Source organism: Antrostomus carolinensis, unplaced genomic scaffold, assembly GCF_000700745.2.
Source record: "Antrostomus carolinensis isolate BGI_N321 unplaced genomic scaffold, ASM70074v2 scaffold51069, whole genome shotgun sequence".
Lineage (NCBI taxonomy): Eukaryota > Metazoa > Chordata > Aves > Caprimulgiformes > Caprimulgidae > Antrostomus > Antrostomus carolinensis.
The window spans coordinates 35155-55813 of record NW_010340265.1 but is presented as its reverse complement, the minus strand read 5'-3'; the positions used below and the strand labels follow the sequence as shown (position 1 = coordinate 55813).

At 40.1% G+C, this 20659-nt stretch overlaps 1 protein-coding gene across 1 annotated transcript in view; it reads left to right on the top strand.

The window, feature by feature from the left end:
• Positions 1-5905: 5905 nt before the first annotated feature.
• Positions 5906-20659, top strand: part of LOC104531256 (lysophosphatidylcholine acyltransferase 2) — a gene marked incomplete at its 5' end in the record, with an annotated part of 25447 nt that continues 10693 nt past the window's right edge. Inside the window, 9 exon segments of the mRNA XM_010176092.1 lie at positions 5906-6045; positions 7095-7312; positions 8596-8708; positions 11810-11870; positions 13147-13205; positions 14343-14377; positions 16781-16835; positions 19994-20076; positions 20629-20657. Of these exon segments, the coding sequence (XP_010174394.1) occupies positions 5906-6045; positions 7095-7312; positions 8596-8708; positions 11810-11870; positions 13147-13205; positions 14343-14377; positions 16781-16835; positions 19994-20076; positions 20629-20657 (793 nt within the window).

The following is a 20659-nucleotide window of genomic DNA, read 5'->3' as shown; positions in this document are numbered from 1 at the left end:
GGGGGGGCTATCGGTCACTCCCCGCGCACGCTGGCGCGGTGCTCAAGCCGGCTTGGCCAGACCAGCGCTGCCTTAGGCGCTCTGGACCGAGGGGCTGTCACCGGGGCGGCCTCAAGGTCAGTAGTCGTGTGAGAGAGAGAGAGAGCTCGCTACTTCCGACGGCGGAGCGCGGCTGCGGCCGTAAATACCGTTCAAAACTGCCGCTCGCTCCGCTGAAGCCGCTCTCCAGTCTGCCCGGAGCGCGGCCCCGCCGGTACCGCCCAGCGCCGGGCGGTGCAGGGACGGGAGCGACCCTGACAGCCAGTTAAACACCCACAGCTCCTGGCTTTCCCAGGAAAAGGCATCTAGTGAGAATACTTCCTTTCCAAGTACGGCGTAGTTTGCTTCCTGATCCAGCCTAGTGATACAGCACAGAAAATTAATAGACTATGTAAAGGACCAAAGCAAGGATGCCAAACGTGTTCACCGTAAAAAAGTCACTGGTTTTTGAAATGAAGTTCTTAAAACCATCACTCCTCAGAATCCACAAACCACGCTCGCCCTACGCGCACACAGGCTTATCGTCTTCAAACCGAAACTTCTAACACAAAATTTGCAACAAGCTTTTGAGAACATTTGCACAATCACTACAGATAACACGTTACTCCTTGAGACAACAGGGGTCCTGTTTGACTCCAGTTTGCATCCTGTTTGAATCGCAAGAAGGAAATACTGTCCATCTGTCCATCCTGGCAGATGCCTCAGCTCTAGAGTGAAGATGGTAACTTCTCTGTGATATGAAAATCTAAAATATAAACCAGCTTTTTACAGTAATCCTGTTGCAGATGGATGCTTAACTCACTTTAGGCTGATTTTAAGCTTGGGTAGGGTTAATCTCTTGGTTCCACATTGCAGCATGGACAACAAAAAAGGTATCGCCAGTTCCACTGGGTTACTGACTGGGTGCACTGAATTAGGCTGTCCCAGTACAGCTTGTGTACAAGCGCACACAAGACTTACAGGGTACTTCTACAATTACAAAAGCAAACAGTATTTCTATATTTTGATTTTTAAAAGCATTCTTTTTAAAAATTGTGCTGATGAACTGTGATAGTTTAACATGAACTGAGTATGAACTGCCATCTCAGTGAGGACAATGAGGATGTCGGCGTGTAGGTGAACTTACTGCATTTCCTGCTGATTGTTATAAATATCTGAGGCTGATGTGCAACTAAATATTTTATGTTTCATATAGCTCTTCCTCAAGTTATAAACAATGTTTGCCCTGAAGGTGGCTGGCTGGGTGGAGGAAATGTGAGAAACCTGGAAAACAATTTCAAATCCTTTTATCCCCTATGTTTTACTAGCAGCCTGAAACACATTTCAAGTGCATCTGAATCTGTAGCTGTAGGCATGAACCTCAAGGTAAAGAAAACAATTTCTTAATGAGGTTCCAGAAACGGGCAGCTTTCTGTGCTGGCTGTTCTTTGTAGAGGATGCACAGACTACTTTCAAAAGCTTGAAATTTTAAGATACAATTACCATTTTAGCTATAATAAATATATCCTACCTCTTTCCTTCAGGAGGAAGGGATGAAAAACATTGTCTTAAAGCAGGATACACTCTGTACATAACTCCACAATGCACCTGGAAGGAAGCACCTGGCTGGCTCAGGGCCTGGTGCTGGTGAGCTTTGAAGCAAAGTCTCCATAGTCACAGAATTTTAAAGCAGAGAGACAACCTTTTTGTATTGTATGTTGCTCCCTTCTATTTTTCTGTTCTGTACTTCCTACTGTCTGCTTTGTTCTGTAAATGTCTGCTCCCTTCTTGCCCAGCACAACGTATCGGACCAGCTGGGAATCACAGCCTTACCAGAGAGTGTTACTATAAACTTCAAAAAGGGAAGTGCTCCTTCTCTTTCCATTTAAATCAAGGATAGTGTAAAGGATTGTTTTGTTATATTTCCCCTATTCTTTACTATGCACACTGATAAAAATAGATAAAATTTCATAACTCTCTCTGGGAGCCCAAAGCTGGATTTTCATATGTTGGTGAACTCTTTGAATGTAAAGGCTGCTGTCCCCTGATGAATGGAGCTTGAAAGTGAGACAGACTAGCTGTTTGCATTTAATTCAGCTTCAAATATCAAAACAGGCTGTAGCCAGACTGAAAAGTGGAGTGAGAAGATTTTACACTTTTTGCCAGTCCTTGTATTGCTGACAGTTTACAGCCAATGAGATTTTTGTCTCTCTTGAGAATGTGCAAAACAAGGATCAGTTGTGCTGTGCTAAACATCTGCATGTGCCAAACGATTTTAAAACAGCTGTTCACATACTTCTAGTTTCCATCCTCTGACTGAAGTCAGCTACAACTCATTGTTGGGATTTTTCCGTTTTTTCTTTTTTTATTTTTACTTCTATTCATCCTGATTGCTCACTTGCCCTCCTAATTTCCAAACTGCAACTGCAAAGCAGAAACACTAGTTAAGTCATTACTAGATTCCACTTTATTTAGAAGAGATGCTCAGTGCAACTATGTAATGGCAAAGCCAGCATGCTAAGAGCACCCTGTGCTTGGAAGCCAGGAGCTAGACTGCCTGGCAGAGCTGTCACGGGCTCTGGACACTCATGGAAGACCCTGTCTTGCTGTGCATGTACTACTTTGGAAGACAGTCCATCTGATGGCAGTTTCAGATGTCAGAGGAGTTCAGTTGGAGCTGGGCTTCATTCTGGTCCCCAGCCTGCCTGCTGCTTCCTAGATAACTTGTCAGCAGCTGAAGTTGAACAAAATTTCAAACTGAATTCTGTGGCTTTCTGATAAACCTGCTCTTCCTCAGTTCCTGACATCAGTGACAGTGTAATCCCGTGTATTGCTCAGGGGTCAGTCAGCTGTGGGAGTGTGACCTGGACTGCAGTGACAAGCTGTGCAGTTGTTGCAGACACCTTAGATAGAAACTACACAGGTGATTCCAAATGTGGGAAGAGGTTCTTCGGATGACTCAATAATTCTGTCTTTGTGATTACTGTCTACAGAAGCTGGACTGGCTCTGATCCTATTTAGTAGTTACTAAACTTTCAATCTGTATTTTTTTTCTGTATGTTTTTCTCCTATACTTTTTCTTTTCTAGCCTACCTTGACCTTTCTCTTTTCTGTCCTTTTCTTACCCTACTCTGCAGCTGATGGAGTAGAAATCGACTCTGCCTCATTACACAGTGACCTAGAAAGCCAATAGCTTGCATCAGCAAATCAGTACCACCTGCACATCTGCCTAAAATAGATTAATGAATTTATTAAAGTTTTAAGGAGATTGTTTTGCTTCTGCTGTTGCATCCCTTATTTTTCATAGTAGGTCACTGCATATGTATTCTTTTTTTCAACAAAAAATAAGTTATTTGAAGTCAAAACACACTGATTTATGCTTATGCTGCCCATTCTGGATAACTAAATGCAGCTGAAATGTTGAACTGAGACTACAGATCATAGTACAACAGGACACATATGGAGAAAAAGAGACATATCTGATTTTGGCAGACAAGCAAGGAGTCTTGGTTGGTTTTACTTGCTACCTGACTTTTTCAGATTTGCCATGACTGGCACCAAAGAGAATGGGATCAGTAGATCTCCAGGGCCAAATCTCTCATACCCAACTGCTTTCATTTCTGTGATCCAGAGCAGTCCTTTTCATGTTGTCCATGAAGTTATGGTTAAAATTCCATAGCTAGTCATATACACTTGTTATATAAAAGAAGGAAATAATCATACCTGAATGTTCAGATCTCTCCTGGAAACATGTTACATGGCAGTGCTTACAGAACATAAGCATCAACACCGTGTACCTGCTTCTCATGCTTATCCTAATTTACACTCTCTACCTGCTGTCATGTTTGGTCTGTTGTCACTATGCCTTCTGTAACACAGAACTGAGTCCTGAAGGCCCCAAATTCCTGTTAATCCTCATCAGTATCATAGAGTTTAAAGCCAGAGGGCCAGAGCCTCTCCTAAGTATTGACAAGAGAGTAAGGGGACATTATGTGCAGATGGAAGAGATTTGATGGGAGGGAAAGGAAAATTAGAACCAACCTACTATATCAAAGAATTGGATAAATAATACTCCAAGATGCTTATATTCCAAATGCAGTACAAACATTTGTTCCTTTTTAAAGAAAAGAGGTAAATTAAAATCCACTGTGTTGTTTAATAATCATAGCTCAAGCGTGCAAATTGCAAACTATTTTGTAAAGCTTACTATTAAAATCCTTGCTTTTCCTGTACAGTAAGTAGCCATTGCTGAAGAGCTGACTAGAAAGGCTGATTTTGAGAGAGGAATACTGTTGTTCAGTTGTAGACTTTTCTTAAAAAATACTAAAGTTTAAAAAATAGTAAGTTAAACTAGCATAACTCTCTTTTGGTAACTTCTACCGTACTTCTGAAGTGGTGGAGCTGCCAGGCTGTGACCCATGTTGCACTCTCATAAAAGTTTTGAGTGACTTTTAGAAACACAGCCAAAATAAAATTTAAAAATCACTATTACAATTCTGCTTGGGTGTGTATCATTTTGTTCATATGTATGCACAGAGAGCTGATCCTCATCAGTGAGTGGGAGCTGAGCTGGATTAGGTGCAAAAAGGAGTGGAACCATTTCCTAGTTTACCAGGAGTGCTAGGCTCTGGCTTGCAGATGCTACCACCACTCACCTCCCAGACCTGTGCTTGCCCGATCTGCATAGTGCTGTGTTGTGTCATAAAGGCCAAGCTTCAGGATATAGTTTCTAACCTAATTTACTGGGGCAAAACAATTAAGAATTTCTTCCTGCCCTGCCCTGCAGCTGCCTGTTAACAACCTCGTGCCAATACACCTGTCTGCTGGAGCTGCGCATGGAAAAATACAAGCTAAAAATTCCTTAGAGGGTCTGGGGATGATAGCTGAGGATTATTTGCAACCAGGGCATGTTAGTGTTTCTCCTTCCTTCTGCTCCTCTTACATATACAAAGAACTGAAAAAGAACAGGCTGAACTGAACAGGCTTGGATCTGTTTTGTGCTGGTTTTGCTACCTAGCTTGGCTGTATGTGACCATAGCAGAACTCTTTTATAGTTTCTTTTGTTTCAAGTTAAAGCAAGCTAATAACAGTTTCCCGATTGCAGGGAGGAAAGGGAATTAAGCTTTCTCAATTTATTCGGAAAAATTCCAGGAGGTCCTAGCACAGAGGTTAATATCCAAGATGCTTCAAATAGGAAGCAACAAGTTAATCTTCATAATCAGAAGGGTTCTGCTGTATGTTTACTGTGGGCGGTGAGCAAACCGCTTCCAGAGGCAGCGAGCCAAGAGCTGCTACAGCAGCCTTAACAGCAGTGTAAAGTCTGAACCTTTGCCTTAAACCACAGGTTCAGTTTTACTAAAAAATCCATTTTGTTTAAGTCCCAGCTAGGGGAAATGAAGTTGTGTTGTGTGTGCACTACTCTGAGCAGTAGTAGTGAGGATCACTTGTAGCAATAGCGTGACTCAACACAAGATTTGTCATTTTGAAAGGGCAAGAGTACATTTTAGTCATCTGAACAATCCCACTTGGCTTCTGGTGACAGAAGGCTCTGTAGTGGAGATATATATCAGCTGGGCAGATTCATCTGAGCTGGTTGTATGCTGCAGACCAAGCCTAAGTATGAACTAAAGCCAGCAAACTCTGTTTACCCTCTGTCTAACAACATCCAAGCCACAAACTCAAATTCCAGTTCTACCTGAAATAGGAACCCAAAAGGGAAAATGAAATGCTGTATATGACCGACTTCCCCATATGAACCTGGAATCATTCATGCTTTCCTTTTCAAATCACATAGCAGTGATGTTAGTATTTTTAAGTTCAGACACAGATATCAGTGTCATTCCTGTTGATACAATTTCTTAAGATTTTTCCCCTCTTTTTTTTCCAGACTGTTCTTCAGGGGATTATTTTGCTACCCCTTCGTGCCATAGGCATTGCATTCATTGTACTGCTAGCATGGCTGGTGGCATCAATTGCAACTTTTCGTCACCCTGGAAAAGGATCTGTGCCGCTTAAAGGATGGAGAAGGTAAAAAGTGACCAATACTTGTGAAAACTGTGTGGTCTGGGTTTTTTTAATAACACAAAGCAAGGGTCTAACTCCTTTTTTTTTTTTCCCCTCTTGTTCCCTTCCTCCTTTTGATTAAAGAGGAGTCCTCAGTCAAATCTTAGTTTTACCCATTTAGGTGAAGCAACTTTTTGATGAGTGTATTTTACAACAGTGGAGCTTTTTAAATAGGTAGATTGTCAATTGTCTTGAGGCTAAAACAAATCTGTATAAAAATGTTTATAGACTATTTGTAAGCCAGGACTTATTTTAGTAATAATACTGATAGGAATATTTGAGAAAAGAAACTCATTAAGTATTTGGTAACGTTACATAGGCGGAGTTTTGTGGAGCCATTCTCATTCCTGCTATGCTGTAATTTATGACAAAATTAGCTTTGACAGCTTCCCTCTTAGCTATGCTGCCCTTGAAGGAGTATTTTACAGCTGCTGCTGTGGGTTCAGTTGTTCAGCTTCTGACCCCAGAGTAATGAAGTTCCTGTCTAGCTGCAATGCATTGCAGCTGCACACAGGAGGAGGAGACGCAGGAAGTGAATTCTAACAAGGCAGAGAGATCATGGCAAGTCCCATGAAGGGCACATGTCTCCTTAATGTCATTTAATCTTACTTGTTTAAAACTGATAGTAAAAGAACAGTATCGGAGTTACCCAAGTTCTTAGAAAAAGGACACTGAATCTGCTAATTACCCATCCTCCCCTTGCAGTCCCGGTGTGCTACAACGCTATAAAATATGGCAAGAGAAATAGTGTACCTGGGAAGAGGGATTCACAAGGTGCTGTGCATTGCCTTATCTTTAAAATTATAATCTGTTTCAGCATGAAAAGGTGATGTTTCCTTCCCTATTCTATTTCTTCCCTTTCACCCTACACTCTCCTGATCAGTAGTATTGCCACCCTGTGCCTGGCTCCAGTGCTGCTGAGAACTACGAAATCTTTTATGGGCTTTCCTTTTCAAGTACAAAAGAACTACTAACTGTAAGATGGATGATATTTCTGTGTTTCTGTTTACAAGGAGGATGATCCAGACAGCCCTCTCACGCCTAACTCGTACTTTGTTCTTCGTAATGGGTTTCCATGTTAAAGTAAAAGGGAAGATAGCAAATCTGCTGGAAGCACCAATCCTTGTTGTAGCTCCACATTCAAGCTTTTTTGATGCCATTGTTTCTGCCCTAACTGGAATGCCATCAATAGTGTCTAGAGCAGAGAACCTCTCAACTCCGGTATTTGGCAGTAAGTATTTTTTAAAGAATAAAATGTTAGAAGACAGCAATTTGACATGAGGCCAAAAATCTTATCTCTGAAAGCGATTTAGGGGCAGACTTTCTAAAATCCTTAGGTTCCAAACATAACGACAGATTATTTCCAGTGAAATCCTCTGTGACAAGTTCTCCTTCTGAATTGGTCAAAATGTCTAAAAGTATGCTGTTTCTTTTCAGATATTAAATATAATATCACTTTAAATTTGATTTATAGTGAAAGCATGTTTTGAAACTGCTGAGGCTAGAAGCTTTCTCTTAAAATTCTCCCAGTAGGTAGCTTGAGAAATCTGTTTGACTGCTGTCTTTTAACAGCGTGGCCCACAAATGTAGAATACAGATTGGTGAAGGTTATATCAAAACAGACCCAAGCTACAGCAGTCTGGAAAATGCCATAGTTTTAAGTTTAAACTTGCAGGCACTGCTACAGATGTTTTTAATGGGAGTCAAACTGGGAAAGAATAAAAGAGAAGTTACTCAAAAAGGAAATGCAGAGAATGGAAAAGATCAGATGACTCATGCTTCTATTATTTTCTCCTCCTTCTGGCACAAAAAGAATCCCTGTTTGCATTATTACTAGAATCAGCTGTAGACTTTCTGCTGGCTGTACAGTAACCCAAAAATAAGCTCAATAGGCAACACAGAGAAGAATCTTTGTAGGCAATAAACTAACTGATAACATATTGATCTTCTCTTAAAAGCATAGGAGTGGGACATAGAAGATAATTCTTCCCCAAGTTTCTCATCACATCTTAATAGGTCCACACATTCTGATGTAGACTTCTGATTAAATGAGGGGTTTTTTCTGTAATTTACACAGAAGCTGGGCATGCTTTGTAACTGAAAAGGGACAGCTTACTTCTACAGAGGCTCAAACTAATTGTTGGTTGCAGTCTGCATGAGTTAGGCCTGAGTGTGGCCCATGAGCAGAGACCCGATCAAGGCTCTTCCTTAGAGTTGTGTGGAAAGTGAAAAATAACAGCAGTATTAGTAGAATGTTTGGGTGAATTTGGCGTGTTTATTTATACCTACTGTAAAGCTGCTCAGCTGGCAGCGTAGATATGTTTTCTATCTCTTACTTCCCATTTGTCAGAATGAAGACAATAATAACACTTCTTATCTGTTTAGTCTGAAAGCTGTTTGTGTGGAGTCTATCTCCTAGTATGAGAATAAGAAGTTCTTGCTACAAGGGAACCTTGAACCCATGTATTTTCTAAGCACTCGTATAAGACAAATAAAACATTTTCTATTTCACAGCGATTTTAAGTTCTGTTCAGCCTGTATCAGTTTCTCGTCAAGACCCTGATTCACGGAAGAATACAGTCACCGAGATAACTAAGCGGGCATTATCAAAAGGCCAGTGGCCGCAGGTAATAAATACACTACTGCTCTTCTGGCATGTATTTATATTCCATATTCTCTGTGCCTCATAACACCACGAGTACCCAGCTGAATAGGATTCTGTTGATGAAGATAAAGTCAGCTCTCAGGTATATGACTGGTTTAGGAAAGAAAGACAAGAGGCTGATGCCCAGACAGTTTTTTTATGACAAATGCTCCAGTTAAAATCCAGCCAGTACCAATTGCTTTTCCAAATGCGGATGCTCTTTACTTTCTCTTCTCCCCATTCAAGTCTTAATATGCTGTCTTCAGCATAGCAGATGACTTGTGTTGATAGATGTGTATCAGTATTCTCAAGCTAGCTTACGCATGAGGAGCTATGTTGCAAAGCTGTGCTCACAACAGTTAGGGGAGGAGCAGTTGATGAGATGGGTAACCCAGGCTGCACAAGCTCCAGCATGAACAGTACTTAAGCTTAAAACAGTGATTTCACACATGGAGAATAGCTGAAGTGAAGCTCAGTTCACTGTTTAGGTTAATAACGCACGAAAACCAAGACTTTAAGATTGGTCTGAATTGTGAAAGATTTTAACATGGAAGCAACAGTGACAGATTCTGCAGTGTGTTCCCCACGGTTATTCCTCAGCAGCAAGCTGCTATTGTGCTCCTGGGCCTTGGATGGCTTTCCATCCTGAAGAGCTAATGGGGCAGGGGTTGCTCTAGGGGGAGAGAAAAGTGTTGAGGCAGCAACTCTGCTGCTTGACTGCAGGCAGAGGGCTGGGATGGAAGTACACATCCTTTGTGAGAAGAAGGACCTGGAGCAGTTGTGAACCTACTGACATCTCATTTGGCAGTGCCTCTCTGCTTTCTCCTGTCACATTGACTCTGGTTTCACGTTGCCTTCAGATACTACAAATCCAGTATCATTGCCACGCTGCTGGACAAATACAGCCTGTGATCTAAGGCCTTTCTCCAAAGATATCCCGTGCAGACTTGTGTATAAATTCATGCTTTGGGTTTTGAATTAGTTCTTGACTTGTTTTCTTAGGGGTTAACTCACTTCAAATAAAAACTCAAAGCAACTGGTTCAGTAGCTGAAGTCACAAGATCTCTTTAGTCACAGTTGGATACCTCCTAAATGACTGAGAAAAGTTAACCTTTTCTTCATTTTTTTTCCAGTGAATGGCTCTTGAGTAAAATTAAAAGAGGCAAGGGGCAGGTATCTTTTCAACAGCTACACCTGAATGTACTGCTCTGTTTTCTGAGTAGTTTCTAGAAAAGGAGAACATTCAAGTAGGGAAGACCAACACTTTCCACTTTTTTTAGAATGGTATTATTTAGATATTTCAAGCATCATTTTTACTTAGCAAGCACCTTACAAAAAGCTTTTTAGTTAACGTTTAGGCTACTTTAATTTGACTCATAAATGCATTTTACTAAGCTGCTGTAAATATTTTTAGAACCTCCATTATTTTTTTTTCAATTTGTCAGTTATATGGAAGATTTTAAATATGCACATGTCAAAGCTAGGAACGTTTGTTTGGTTTTGGTTTTTTTTTTTGTAATGCTGTGCTTACAAACTACACTGATGCTTTTGATTTGCTAAATTGTTATGGATTAAATGATTCCAGCAAAGCCCTGGTAGATCTAATCTCTGCTGAAAACAGCATGGGAGGAAAGGGGAATTGGCTTTACACCAATTCTGCACTTGGGATAAAAACTAGATATGCACAGTGTCATAAATAGGCCATGAGTCAAGTAATCTGGGAATCTCCAAGACTGAGTCATTGGTACAACTGGGGGTGTCACTGGGTGATTCCTAGTCCTCTGCCCTGGCCACACCTCCCTCCTACTCTGGGTTTTGGGGGTTTTTTTTGGAGAAACTTGACCACAGGATGACGTCTATCATATCCTCTTCAGAGTGCCTGGGCGGCGTTCTCTTAGCACAATAGAAAAGACAGAGTAGCTGGATTCCCCCTTCCCTCCTCCTAAAACCAAAACACCACAGGCTGGGCAGCACTTGTGCTTATCAATAGCACGAGGTTCTGATCAGCACTTCTCCCAGCCCCATACCCAAACAAAGGAGAAGGAGGGGATTATTACTTACTCTCGGGTCAGTCACTAACATGTTTTCTGCGGCTCATGACATATGCTCAGCAGAACCATACCCATTTTGTATAAAACCAGCGAACAGTTTCTGATTACAGAGTGCACAGTCAAGGACTAACTGTGAGTTGGTATTTGCAGCTGTCTCTGTCATACCTTAGAACAGCCTGTGTCTCTTGAGGGGCACCCAACGATGCCCTCTTTCATCTAGCCTTGAGCTGTTCATTCGGACTGAAGTGGGAGCACACCTTGAACACTCTTGATCCAGACCTGCTCTGAGGTTTTTTGGGCATGCTGCTTATGATTCTGTACTGATATGAGAAACACAAAGCTTCCTTCTATTCCACAGGGAGATGAATTTGGTGTGTCACATTGCAGCTCACTGTGCAGCCAATCTAGTACCTTTCAGACACTAATACCTTCTGGGTGTTTGGTGTGTTGGAGTCATGCAGGTTCAGAGGCTGTGTAGTGGTATGTGATGCCTTCAGAGCTCTGCATCACAGATGCACATGCTCTCTCTGCTTTTTGCTGCTGCTCCTTAAGCTGTGATCTCCTCATCACAGTTGGCATCTCAACTCATGTTGATAGCATCTGTGCCTGTAAATGCTCAAGTACCTTATGCACTTCATGTCAGCCCAGGCTCTTGATGTTTAGATACCCAGCAGTTCAATAAGGAGCTGCTGGCAAAGGAACAATTCTTACATCATTACCAACACTAAAATATTTCAAGTGAAACACTGAAAGCCGCCTGTACCATATTTCTGAACTGATAAAGGCCTCTCCTCAGAACTCCTATCTTACAAAGCATTTGTTTCCAAATCAAGATGGATCAAGTTAATATTACTATGAGCATCCTTCTCTTATTTGTTCATTTCCTTTTGAAACAGTAATGATAATCTTGTGATGCAGTGTAACATGTCACAGAGCTTGCATAAAAAGTCACCCTTTGTGTAACTGATGCTGAAATATAATCTTCTTATGAAACGTGTGTGCATATATGTATTTCTTTCTCTTTAAATCCAAGATACTGATTTTCCCAGAAGGCACCTGCACAAACCGATCTTGCCTGATCACATTTAAACAAGGTGAGAGATGTTGTTACATCATTGTTGTAAAACAAGGTGGGAAATATTAATTTGGTGGTTCTAGTAAGGCCTGTGTTTCTGCAGGTGCATCCTCCACAACAGCACTGTAGTAATATCTTATATAATGAAATTTTCAGGGGCACTAAACCCACTATTTTATACTAGTCAGTTTACTTTTCTGATTTGTGTTGTTTTGTAGGATGCAAAATACCTATGATGTATATGGGTAGTTGGTTGGGTTTTTTTCTAGGTACAGTTTTCATCTAACTTATTCATTCCAAAACTTGACTGTGATTATTATAGAATGATAGAATCATTTGGGTTGGAAAAGACCTTTAAGACCATCAAGTCCAACCATAAACACTGCTGAGTCCACCACTGAACTATGTCCCTAAATGCCACATCTACACATCTTTTAAATCCCTCCAGGGATGATGACTCCACCACTTCCCTGGGCAGCCTGTTCCAATATCTAACAACCCTTTAGGTGAATAAGTTTTTCCTCAGATCCAATCTAAACCTGCCCTGGTGCAACTTGAGGCCATTTCCTCTTGTCCTAGCTCGATTATGAGATGAACTACCAAAATACATGCTACTTACGATGTTCTTTTAGCACAGTTCATAGTCATGCCATCTTAGATTCCTGTAAATTTTGCCATGCAAGACTTAGCAACCAAGTTATGAAATCTCTTTGTGTAGTGCTTAGCAAGGCAGGCCAATAGATTGTTTCTAACACAGAAAGGTACTTGATAGCATCACTGATCATTAGATTGTTGTGCTGCACTTCAGTTAAAGCCACGTTGCTGTCCTTTCTTACTGTTTTACGGTGTCTTCGGTCACAAAGTTACAAAACCAGTACTACATGCTCAGATCCATATCACTTATGAAGACGATCAAAACAGACAAGGGTTCAGGAAATGCTCAACAGCGTTGTGAGCATCTCATCCTTTGAAATGAATGCCAGTCAATGAGGAGATAATACACAGAGAATGAGTTTGAACAGTCCAGGAATCTTAGCTTTCTTCTTGAAATGGAGACTAGCCTTTTTCTGTCCTTACATCTTGGTAGTTCTGCTGCTGATTTAGAAAAAAACAAAAACAAAACAAAAAATAAAAACACAAAAAACCCCCCCACCACAAAAAGAACACTTCCCATTCTTCTCACCTTTTTAAAAATTCCTTCTTGCAGATACCATGAATCTTACATGAATCACTTAAAACCCCCAGCTGTGGTATTCAGCTTAGTCTTAACAATCAATTCTAATTTGTGGTTGCAGGTGCCTTTGTTCCACAAGTCCCTGTACAGCCTGTGTTGATCCGATACCCCAACAAGCTGGTAAGCAGAACATTCTTCTATCAGTAACTAGTAATATAGAAGACAAAATCCTGACTTAAACGATACCTACAATAAATATTTTGCTTTATCACTGAAAAATCCATTGTCCTGAGCTTTAGCACTGGAGAGCTCCTGGAAGCAGCCAGGCTTCCCAAGTGTCACCATGGTGTAGTCGCTATTCTGACTGTGAAAAACTTACTGCTGGGCTTCCTAGCTATAGTTAAAGTAAGAGGGAGCACGGGAAAGTATTGCAGCGGAAGTTAGAAACTTCCTGCAAAGCCACAGAGCCTGTACTTTGAAGTCTAAAATACGCACAACTTCCCTACTAGTAGGTCATAATTTTTTGTTTAAGCTCAAAATGCTGTTATTGCAAAGGGGCTTGCAAAGTTTATGAACAAAAGCAAAGCTGAGCCGTGCAGTACCTCCAACACCCCCTTCCTTCAGGCACCTCAGCTTATCCGACAAATCCAGAAAAGACCAAACATTTCATTGCTAATGCTTTTTAAGATTAAAACCAAGTGATCGTTACTGTCATTTGCAAAGATTCCTTTCTAAAATCCTTCTTTTACAGATCAATTTCACTACTGAAGTGAACCTCTAAAGGGGACTGATACCGCATTTGACTGATAGGATTTAAGGTTCTGCAGTATACATTGTAAAAATTACATGCAAGAAGGAATAAACATAGGATAAGGGGGAAAAAAAAGCAAAGAAAAAAAGCAGAGAAAAAGCATGATAGACTACCTATGCAGAAATGTCCTTAAAAACGAAATCAAACATATTTATGAAGGTGCCTTTCTAAAGGGACTGGCAAAGTCCTCTGAAAAAGTCTTACTAGATTGTTTTTTTGTTCTACTCCCGTTGTTTGGATCAGAAGGAATGATTCAGAATATTGTAAGTAACGATGTAAATTTTATTCCCAATTGTTGATATTATCAAAAGTCTGCCATGCTTATTTCCAGACTTTTAAGGCAAGGAATCCTAGTCACCTTAGCACCTTTATTTATGGTCACTACAGGACTATGAAACCATCATCTGCTTTTACTAAACTTGTGCCTGTTGTATATTGTAACTTACCTGCTCTCTAACTTTCCTCTGGTTTTGTCATACATTGCTGTGTTTTATATTTTTCCTTAGGATACTGTGACCTGGACATGGCAGGGCTATTCACTGTAAGTTCCTTAATCCTACTGAAATTTATATCTAGAATTTTTTTCCCCTGTTGCTAAACAGTCTGACAAACAGATTCAGCTAAGCCAAGACACATGTTCTTCTAGATCTGTTTTTATGAGGAGGAAATACTTGAGGATAATGCTTTCAGGCAGTAGATTTCATATTGGAATGGGTAGAGAAAGGGTTTGCAAATGGGGGAGCATTACTTCCAGCTCTGCCACCATTTTGTTTAATTTTCTCCTATGTTTTGCATATTACACTTGAGCAAAAGAAAGATTTTAAATTCTTTTTCTTTGGGGAACAATCATAGTCATCAAAATTCATAAATGTTTCCTACATGGTATACAAACAAGAAAAAAAAAATGTTTATTCATTCCTCCATCTCATTTGAGGTCATGCAAGAGTAAATGAAAAATTTGGGCAAAACAAGTATTAATTTACCCCATCTTTCTCCATTCAAACATCTAGGAACTTTTATTTTTGCCTGACTCAACAAAAGCAATCGTTTTGAGATTGCAGTGAAGGGGCTATATATATAGTATCTGTCACTGAAATAAGAAAAATATTTCAGTAAACCAGCTAGGCAATGGATCTGTGTTTATTTCTCAACAGAGGTGGCCTTCTAATATGCTAAAATATTTTGTTAAAGTATTGAAAAAATGTTTAAAGCTACACTGAAGATGTCTGGCAAACACATTCATTAAAATGTGGATTTGCAGAATCCATATCCCACGTTTTCATGTGGAATGGGCAGTGTATCTAAGTGTAGTAGTACTGATTTACTAAGTGACTAAAATTTTTAAGGCATCTAATTTTGAAACACGTCTGAACTAGTGGTGCAGATGATAAGCACCTTTTAAGCTATCATTAGTTAATCCTAGCACCTGCACACCTAGAATGGACATTGTGAGAGCTGACTCAGATGAGAACATCCACTTCAGTTTCCCAAAAAGTTTTTGCTATTATCATTATAACTGCTGTTACATTTATCAGCATGCCGAGAGTAAAGGACATTGCAAATTCAATAGCACACTACAGTTTTCCCTTATGAAGTGTTTATGCTAAAAGACTGAAAAGAAGCTATGTCTTCAGTTATGAGAGATGGTGTAGGAATAGGTGAAGGAAGAAATTAAATCAGAGGTATTCCTGTGGAAGGGAGGAGGATGCCCATTCACTAAAAATTATGAAATGCTCTAAGCCTGGTGGTGGGATGATGAAGGCTCAAATCGAAACCTGTGAGAGGATGAAAGGAACAGCTTGGCAAAATCATGGGAAGAGAAGGGATGGATGAGGTAGTATCTAGAGATTCTTTACAAAAATAACTGGAACCAGGAGAAGAACATCCCGCATGCAGACCTGCAGATCAGAAAATGCAGAACTGGCACGCTCTTTGTGAAACTTCCTGGATATTGTGGCCAGGATGGAACAGTACCAGTCTCCTTCTCAGAAACCTCCTGACCCAGTTTCTGCTTTCACTTACTACTTCTTTCTTACTTTTGTGCCTTCCTGGGAGGAAAAACCATCATACTCTGGAAGTGTTCAAGGCCAGGCTGGATGGGGCTTTGAGCAACCTGGTCTAGTGGAAGGTGTCCCTGCTGATGGCAGGGGGGTTGGGACTGGATGAGCTTTAAGGTCCCTTCCAACCCAGACCATTCAATGATTCTGTGACCTTCTGTTTTAGAAAATTCAGCGTTAAGAGTGGATTCCTACAGAAAGTAGAAAGGTTCTTGTAGTTGTTATCCTGCCTTTTCCTTTTTTCTTTTTTCTTTTGTCCAAAACAAGAACAGAAGAAAGATTGCTTGAATATTTTCTATTATAATTGATCTGATTTAAAGTAAAAAGCAAATGTGCATTTCTGCTTAAAAATCACAGTGAAAAGTACAAGTCAGAACTGAAGGTCCTGGATGTACTGAAACTTCATTAACACATTTGCATAAACACTACTATGTTTTTCAAAATGGTGAGCAAATACTAACAAATCCTTCCTTCGGTTCTGCAGAAGGAAGTTGTTGGTCCTATTTTGCAGATGAGAGAATAAAAGATAAAGCTACTTCTCAGAATCAAAGCTCTTAAAGCTTTAAAATCCAGTATATACTCACCTCTTTAAAGTTCCATACATACATTTTGGGGGCCAAAGAACCGTATCGTATCATTAATATGCATGACAACAGACAACAAGTGGCCTGCCCAGTGAACAAGCAGCAGGTATATGCAGAAACCCTGTAGAAAAAATGGTGAAAGCAACATTTCAGGGAACTTCACTGCAAGGTACTTAAAAACCTTGCCCAATATTTGCTCTGTTTTTGTCAATGCTTTAAAAAGTTTCATCTGCTGATGGATGTGCAAATACTTTGTTTTTAAATACGTAATGTATTTTTTTTCCTCTTTCTTTTTTCCTTCAGAAAAGAGCTGTGTGTAATGACACTGTGTCAGCTCTTCACAAGAGTAGAAGTTGAGGTAAGAATAAGAAATATTTTTGTAGTAAAGATTCAGCAACCAGGCAATTTATACTTTAATATAAATGCATTATTAGTCACTGTTAGCAAACAATAAACAAATAGCTCAGAAACAAGAACAAAACCACAGTGATTAATATATTTAGATTTGTTGTCCATATCTGTGTATCACTTCATGTGTATCACTTAATCTGATGAGTTCCTAAAGCTGCCAGAAATGCCTTTATTTTTAAAGTATTGTAAAATTATTGCTAATTATCACCACGTGCGTTTTACAGATATTTAAAATAAGAATTATAATAATGTTTTGTTAAAGATAACTTATTTTTCCCACCTTCTCATCTCCCTGCTCCCTTCAAAGTAGCCTTGTCTTCCTCACCATCTTCCCAGCCTAAAGTCTAAAAGGTTTCTGCAACTAAGAGCTTACTTAAGGACTCCGGTACTTGCACTGAGGAGCAAGCTGAGCCTTGTATAATGAACCTGTTCCCTTAATCATTAAAATCAGCTGCACAGCACAAAGACAGATGAATGACAACTAAAACAACATATGCACTTCACAATATCAGTACTTCACATTCCTGACCAGACCACAAAGGATTGTCAGTGTGGACTAAGTTGGCTTAGGGACCTGAGGAATGGCAGAAATTCAGACAGGTTTTGCTGTTTATTTGCAAAACATAGAATTCAGCAGAGTTGTGCAAAGCTTTGTGAATACAAGTAGTGTTGCTACTACTAACAGTTAGCAATATGGGCTGTGTTGTGAAACAATTAAATGCATTTTAAGGGAGCAGCTTGTTACTGTATAGTACATGCAGTAGGCATGTACTTATAGAAGGTGTACTGAAGAGCCAGTTCTCTTGATAGTTTTGTAGGGAAGGACATATCTATGTAATTTATATACATGGGAGCAAGAAATAGTTAACGTAGCCCTTCCAGTAGAAGCTTTATTTTCCCCTGCTTCAGAACAGAACTCAAACTTGCCTGTTAAAAAATAAATTTCATGTTCCAGAACATGAAACTGAAACATGAAAAAATACGCAGCTGTCACAGCAGCATGTCCCCCCAAAGTGGAATAATTTCTGAGCATCAAGGCAAAAGTCCTTCCATTTCTAAAAAGAAGAGGCAGATTTGCCTGGGGAAGGAGGGAGTCACACTACTCCCTTTAGGAACAGACATATCTGTTGCTGTCCCATACTGTGAGCAAGTAGCCTCTCCACTCCTATCAGCCTTGTGCTGCCTCTACCTACTGTGCATGAGCAGTGATGTGCTCCTGTCATCCAAGGAGGTATGTGCGCACGTCTGCTCATGTTCTATCTGTGGATGCTGAGGATTGAATAGTGGACCTGGCAGTGAGTCTTAGGGCTGCAAAAGATGCAGCATTTGGCAAATTCAGTAAGAAGAGAGACTAGGCCAAAAGCAGAACAGAGAAGTATTTTTGCTCCTGAAAGAGCTGTGAATAATTTTTCTTACAAGACTGCAGTTTGACAGGGAAGGCAGACTTACTAGTCTTCACCAGATAAACAGCTGGGTGTGTGTGAGATCATGCATGCCACCTCAGGAGGCCAAGAAACCAAATTCTTCATCCCCAGCTGTGGTTTCTGGCAATCTGGCTTTATGAATAATTGTAGGTGGGTTTTTTGAAGGGGACGAAGGTGTTGTTTAACCTCCCAGAAATGTAGGTTGCTGTCTGAGCAAGACCTCAGCCTCAAATGATGTAATGACCACTTTCAAGACCATGACCCATGTTTACATAGATAAAAACTTCTCAGAATTATTACTTCATCTCACCTAGTAATGACAGTGTTCTCTATGTCTGTATAGTGTGCCTGTGCTTCCTCAATTTAAGAGTTACATGACTTCTGAAGGGAAGCAATAAGCAGAGACATGTATCAGATTTGAACAGAGCTGGCAACTGCTTATAGAAGGAAAGAAATCTCAAACCTTCCTGTAAACAGCTGGAACCCTGCTGTCCTTACAGGGGAGAAAACTTCTAGCTAAACAGAAAATTGTTCTGGCTCTTTGACAGATAACCAATTCTATAAACTTACTGTTGTTAATCATAAAAAGGCAGCATTCCTTAAAAACAAACATAAAAAGGCTGTTCCGGATGGACTGCATTTGTATGGGACAGTTGCCACTGTATTAGTGCATCAGCAGCAACTGCAGTGTAACTGAAGAAACATGTGGACCCATAATTAGCAACTGTATCTTCCCCTGAACCTCCAGCAGCACCTCCTGGAACTGCTGTATTCTAGGATGTAAGGGCAAGGTTGCAGGGTGGGCAGTAGCAGGACTGAGAAATGCTGACCATAACTGAGACAAGGCATGGCAAACAGCTGCCAGCAGACATGGCAGGCTGAAGTAGGAAGAACAAAATACTCCTGCACACACACGACTTTGCAAACAGATGCTGATTCATGCCATGTTAGGGAATAATTCATCTACAGGATATTTTTAGTGTAATGTTACTTCAGCTTCTTACATGTTAACATTGAATAAATCCTCAACAGTGAATGTGTTGCCATTTAGATATCTGGGGTGTTTCCTAGGTTTGGGAGGAGGTTGTTTTGTTGGGGTTTTTCACTCTGCTTGGAGTTCCAAAGTTTTACAGTATTTGTATCCAGTTAGTGCTGTACTTACAATTCAGAACTAAGATTCCTTAACATTTTTATCACAGAGGAAAAACTTACAGGAACTTACCAGTCACATGCTGACAGAAACAATTAACAGGTACGAGGTGGGACTGCAGTGTGTAGTTAAAAACATTTTAAATCTCTCATATACTATTCTAGTACATAACATCACTCATAAAGGATCTTTGAAAAGGAATGTACAGTATTTCAGCCTCACTCTCTTACCAATGTAGCATTTAATTTTCTAAATAAGTACACATTTATTATACTTTCCTTCTTTGAAGGATTGATTTTTCATACTAAAGCAGCTTCTACCAATCTTTAAGAGTCAGGTTTAGACTAAATATTATTTGTGTGGCTGGGGTAGAAGAGCCCGAGTGGTTTCTAAGGCGGCTGAGACCTCTAGTGTCCAGTTCTTTCATTGCACGGCTGATTTTTCCCCCCATTCCAAACAATAACAAGAAATTGTCCGTGTTGCTAATAAAGTAGTGACTCTTGAATTGATTGGATAACTCATCTCTTTCAGTTTCTGCCTGTTCATGTTCCTACTGAGGAAGAAAAGAATGATCCCATTCTTTTTGCCAACAGAGTCCGGCAAATCATGGCAACGTATGTAATCAGTCATGGGTAAACTCTTTGAGAACTTTTCTTTTATATCCAGCAATTCCAGATATATCCTAGCCATAAAGTACAACTTGGTTAAGTCCCAGGTACCATATATAGGAATTGCTCTAGATTTTCACTGTGGTGTCAAATGCCTATACTAAAACCCCCTGATTGTTTTTACATGGAACAGAAGGTGGTTGTCTTACACTGGAACACAGTACATTCAATTCATGGAAAGCTGGAATAGATTGCTCCCTTATTTGCTTGGCAAGAATAAGTGGGTGGTTTGTTCTCCAAGGTTCCTGGGCTGCATTTACAAGACTGTAAATCTTAAAAACATCATGACGCTGCCATAATGTAGTTTCCCAGTATAATTTCACGGTTTCACAAAATGGTATGTGTTGCTTTCTCCTACTTGCAGCAGTGCAAGAATGAATTCCCATCTGGTTTATGGATCAGCATTAAAGCCAATCTGAGACACAGACAGGAAACAGTCAACTAAAAGTAATTTTAATATAAGAAACTGATTTTTCTTTTTCCTTAATTTTGTTGTAGTGCTTTAAATGTGCCAGTCACTGACCACACT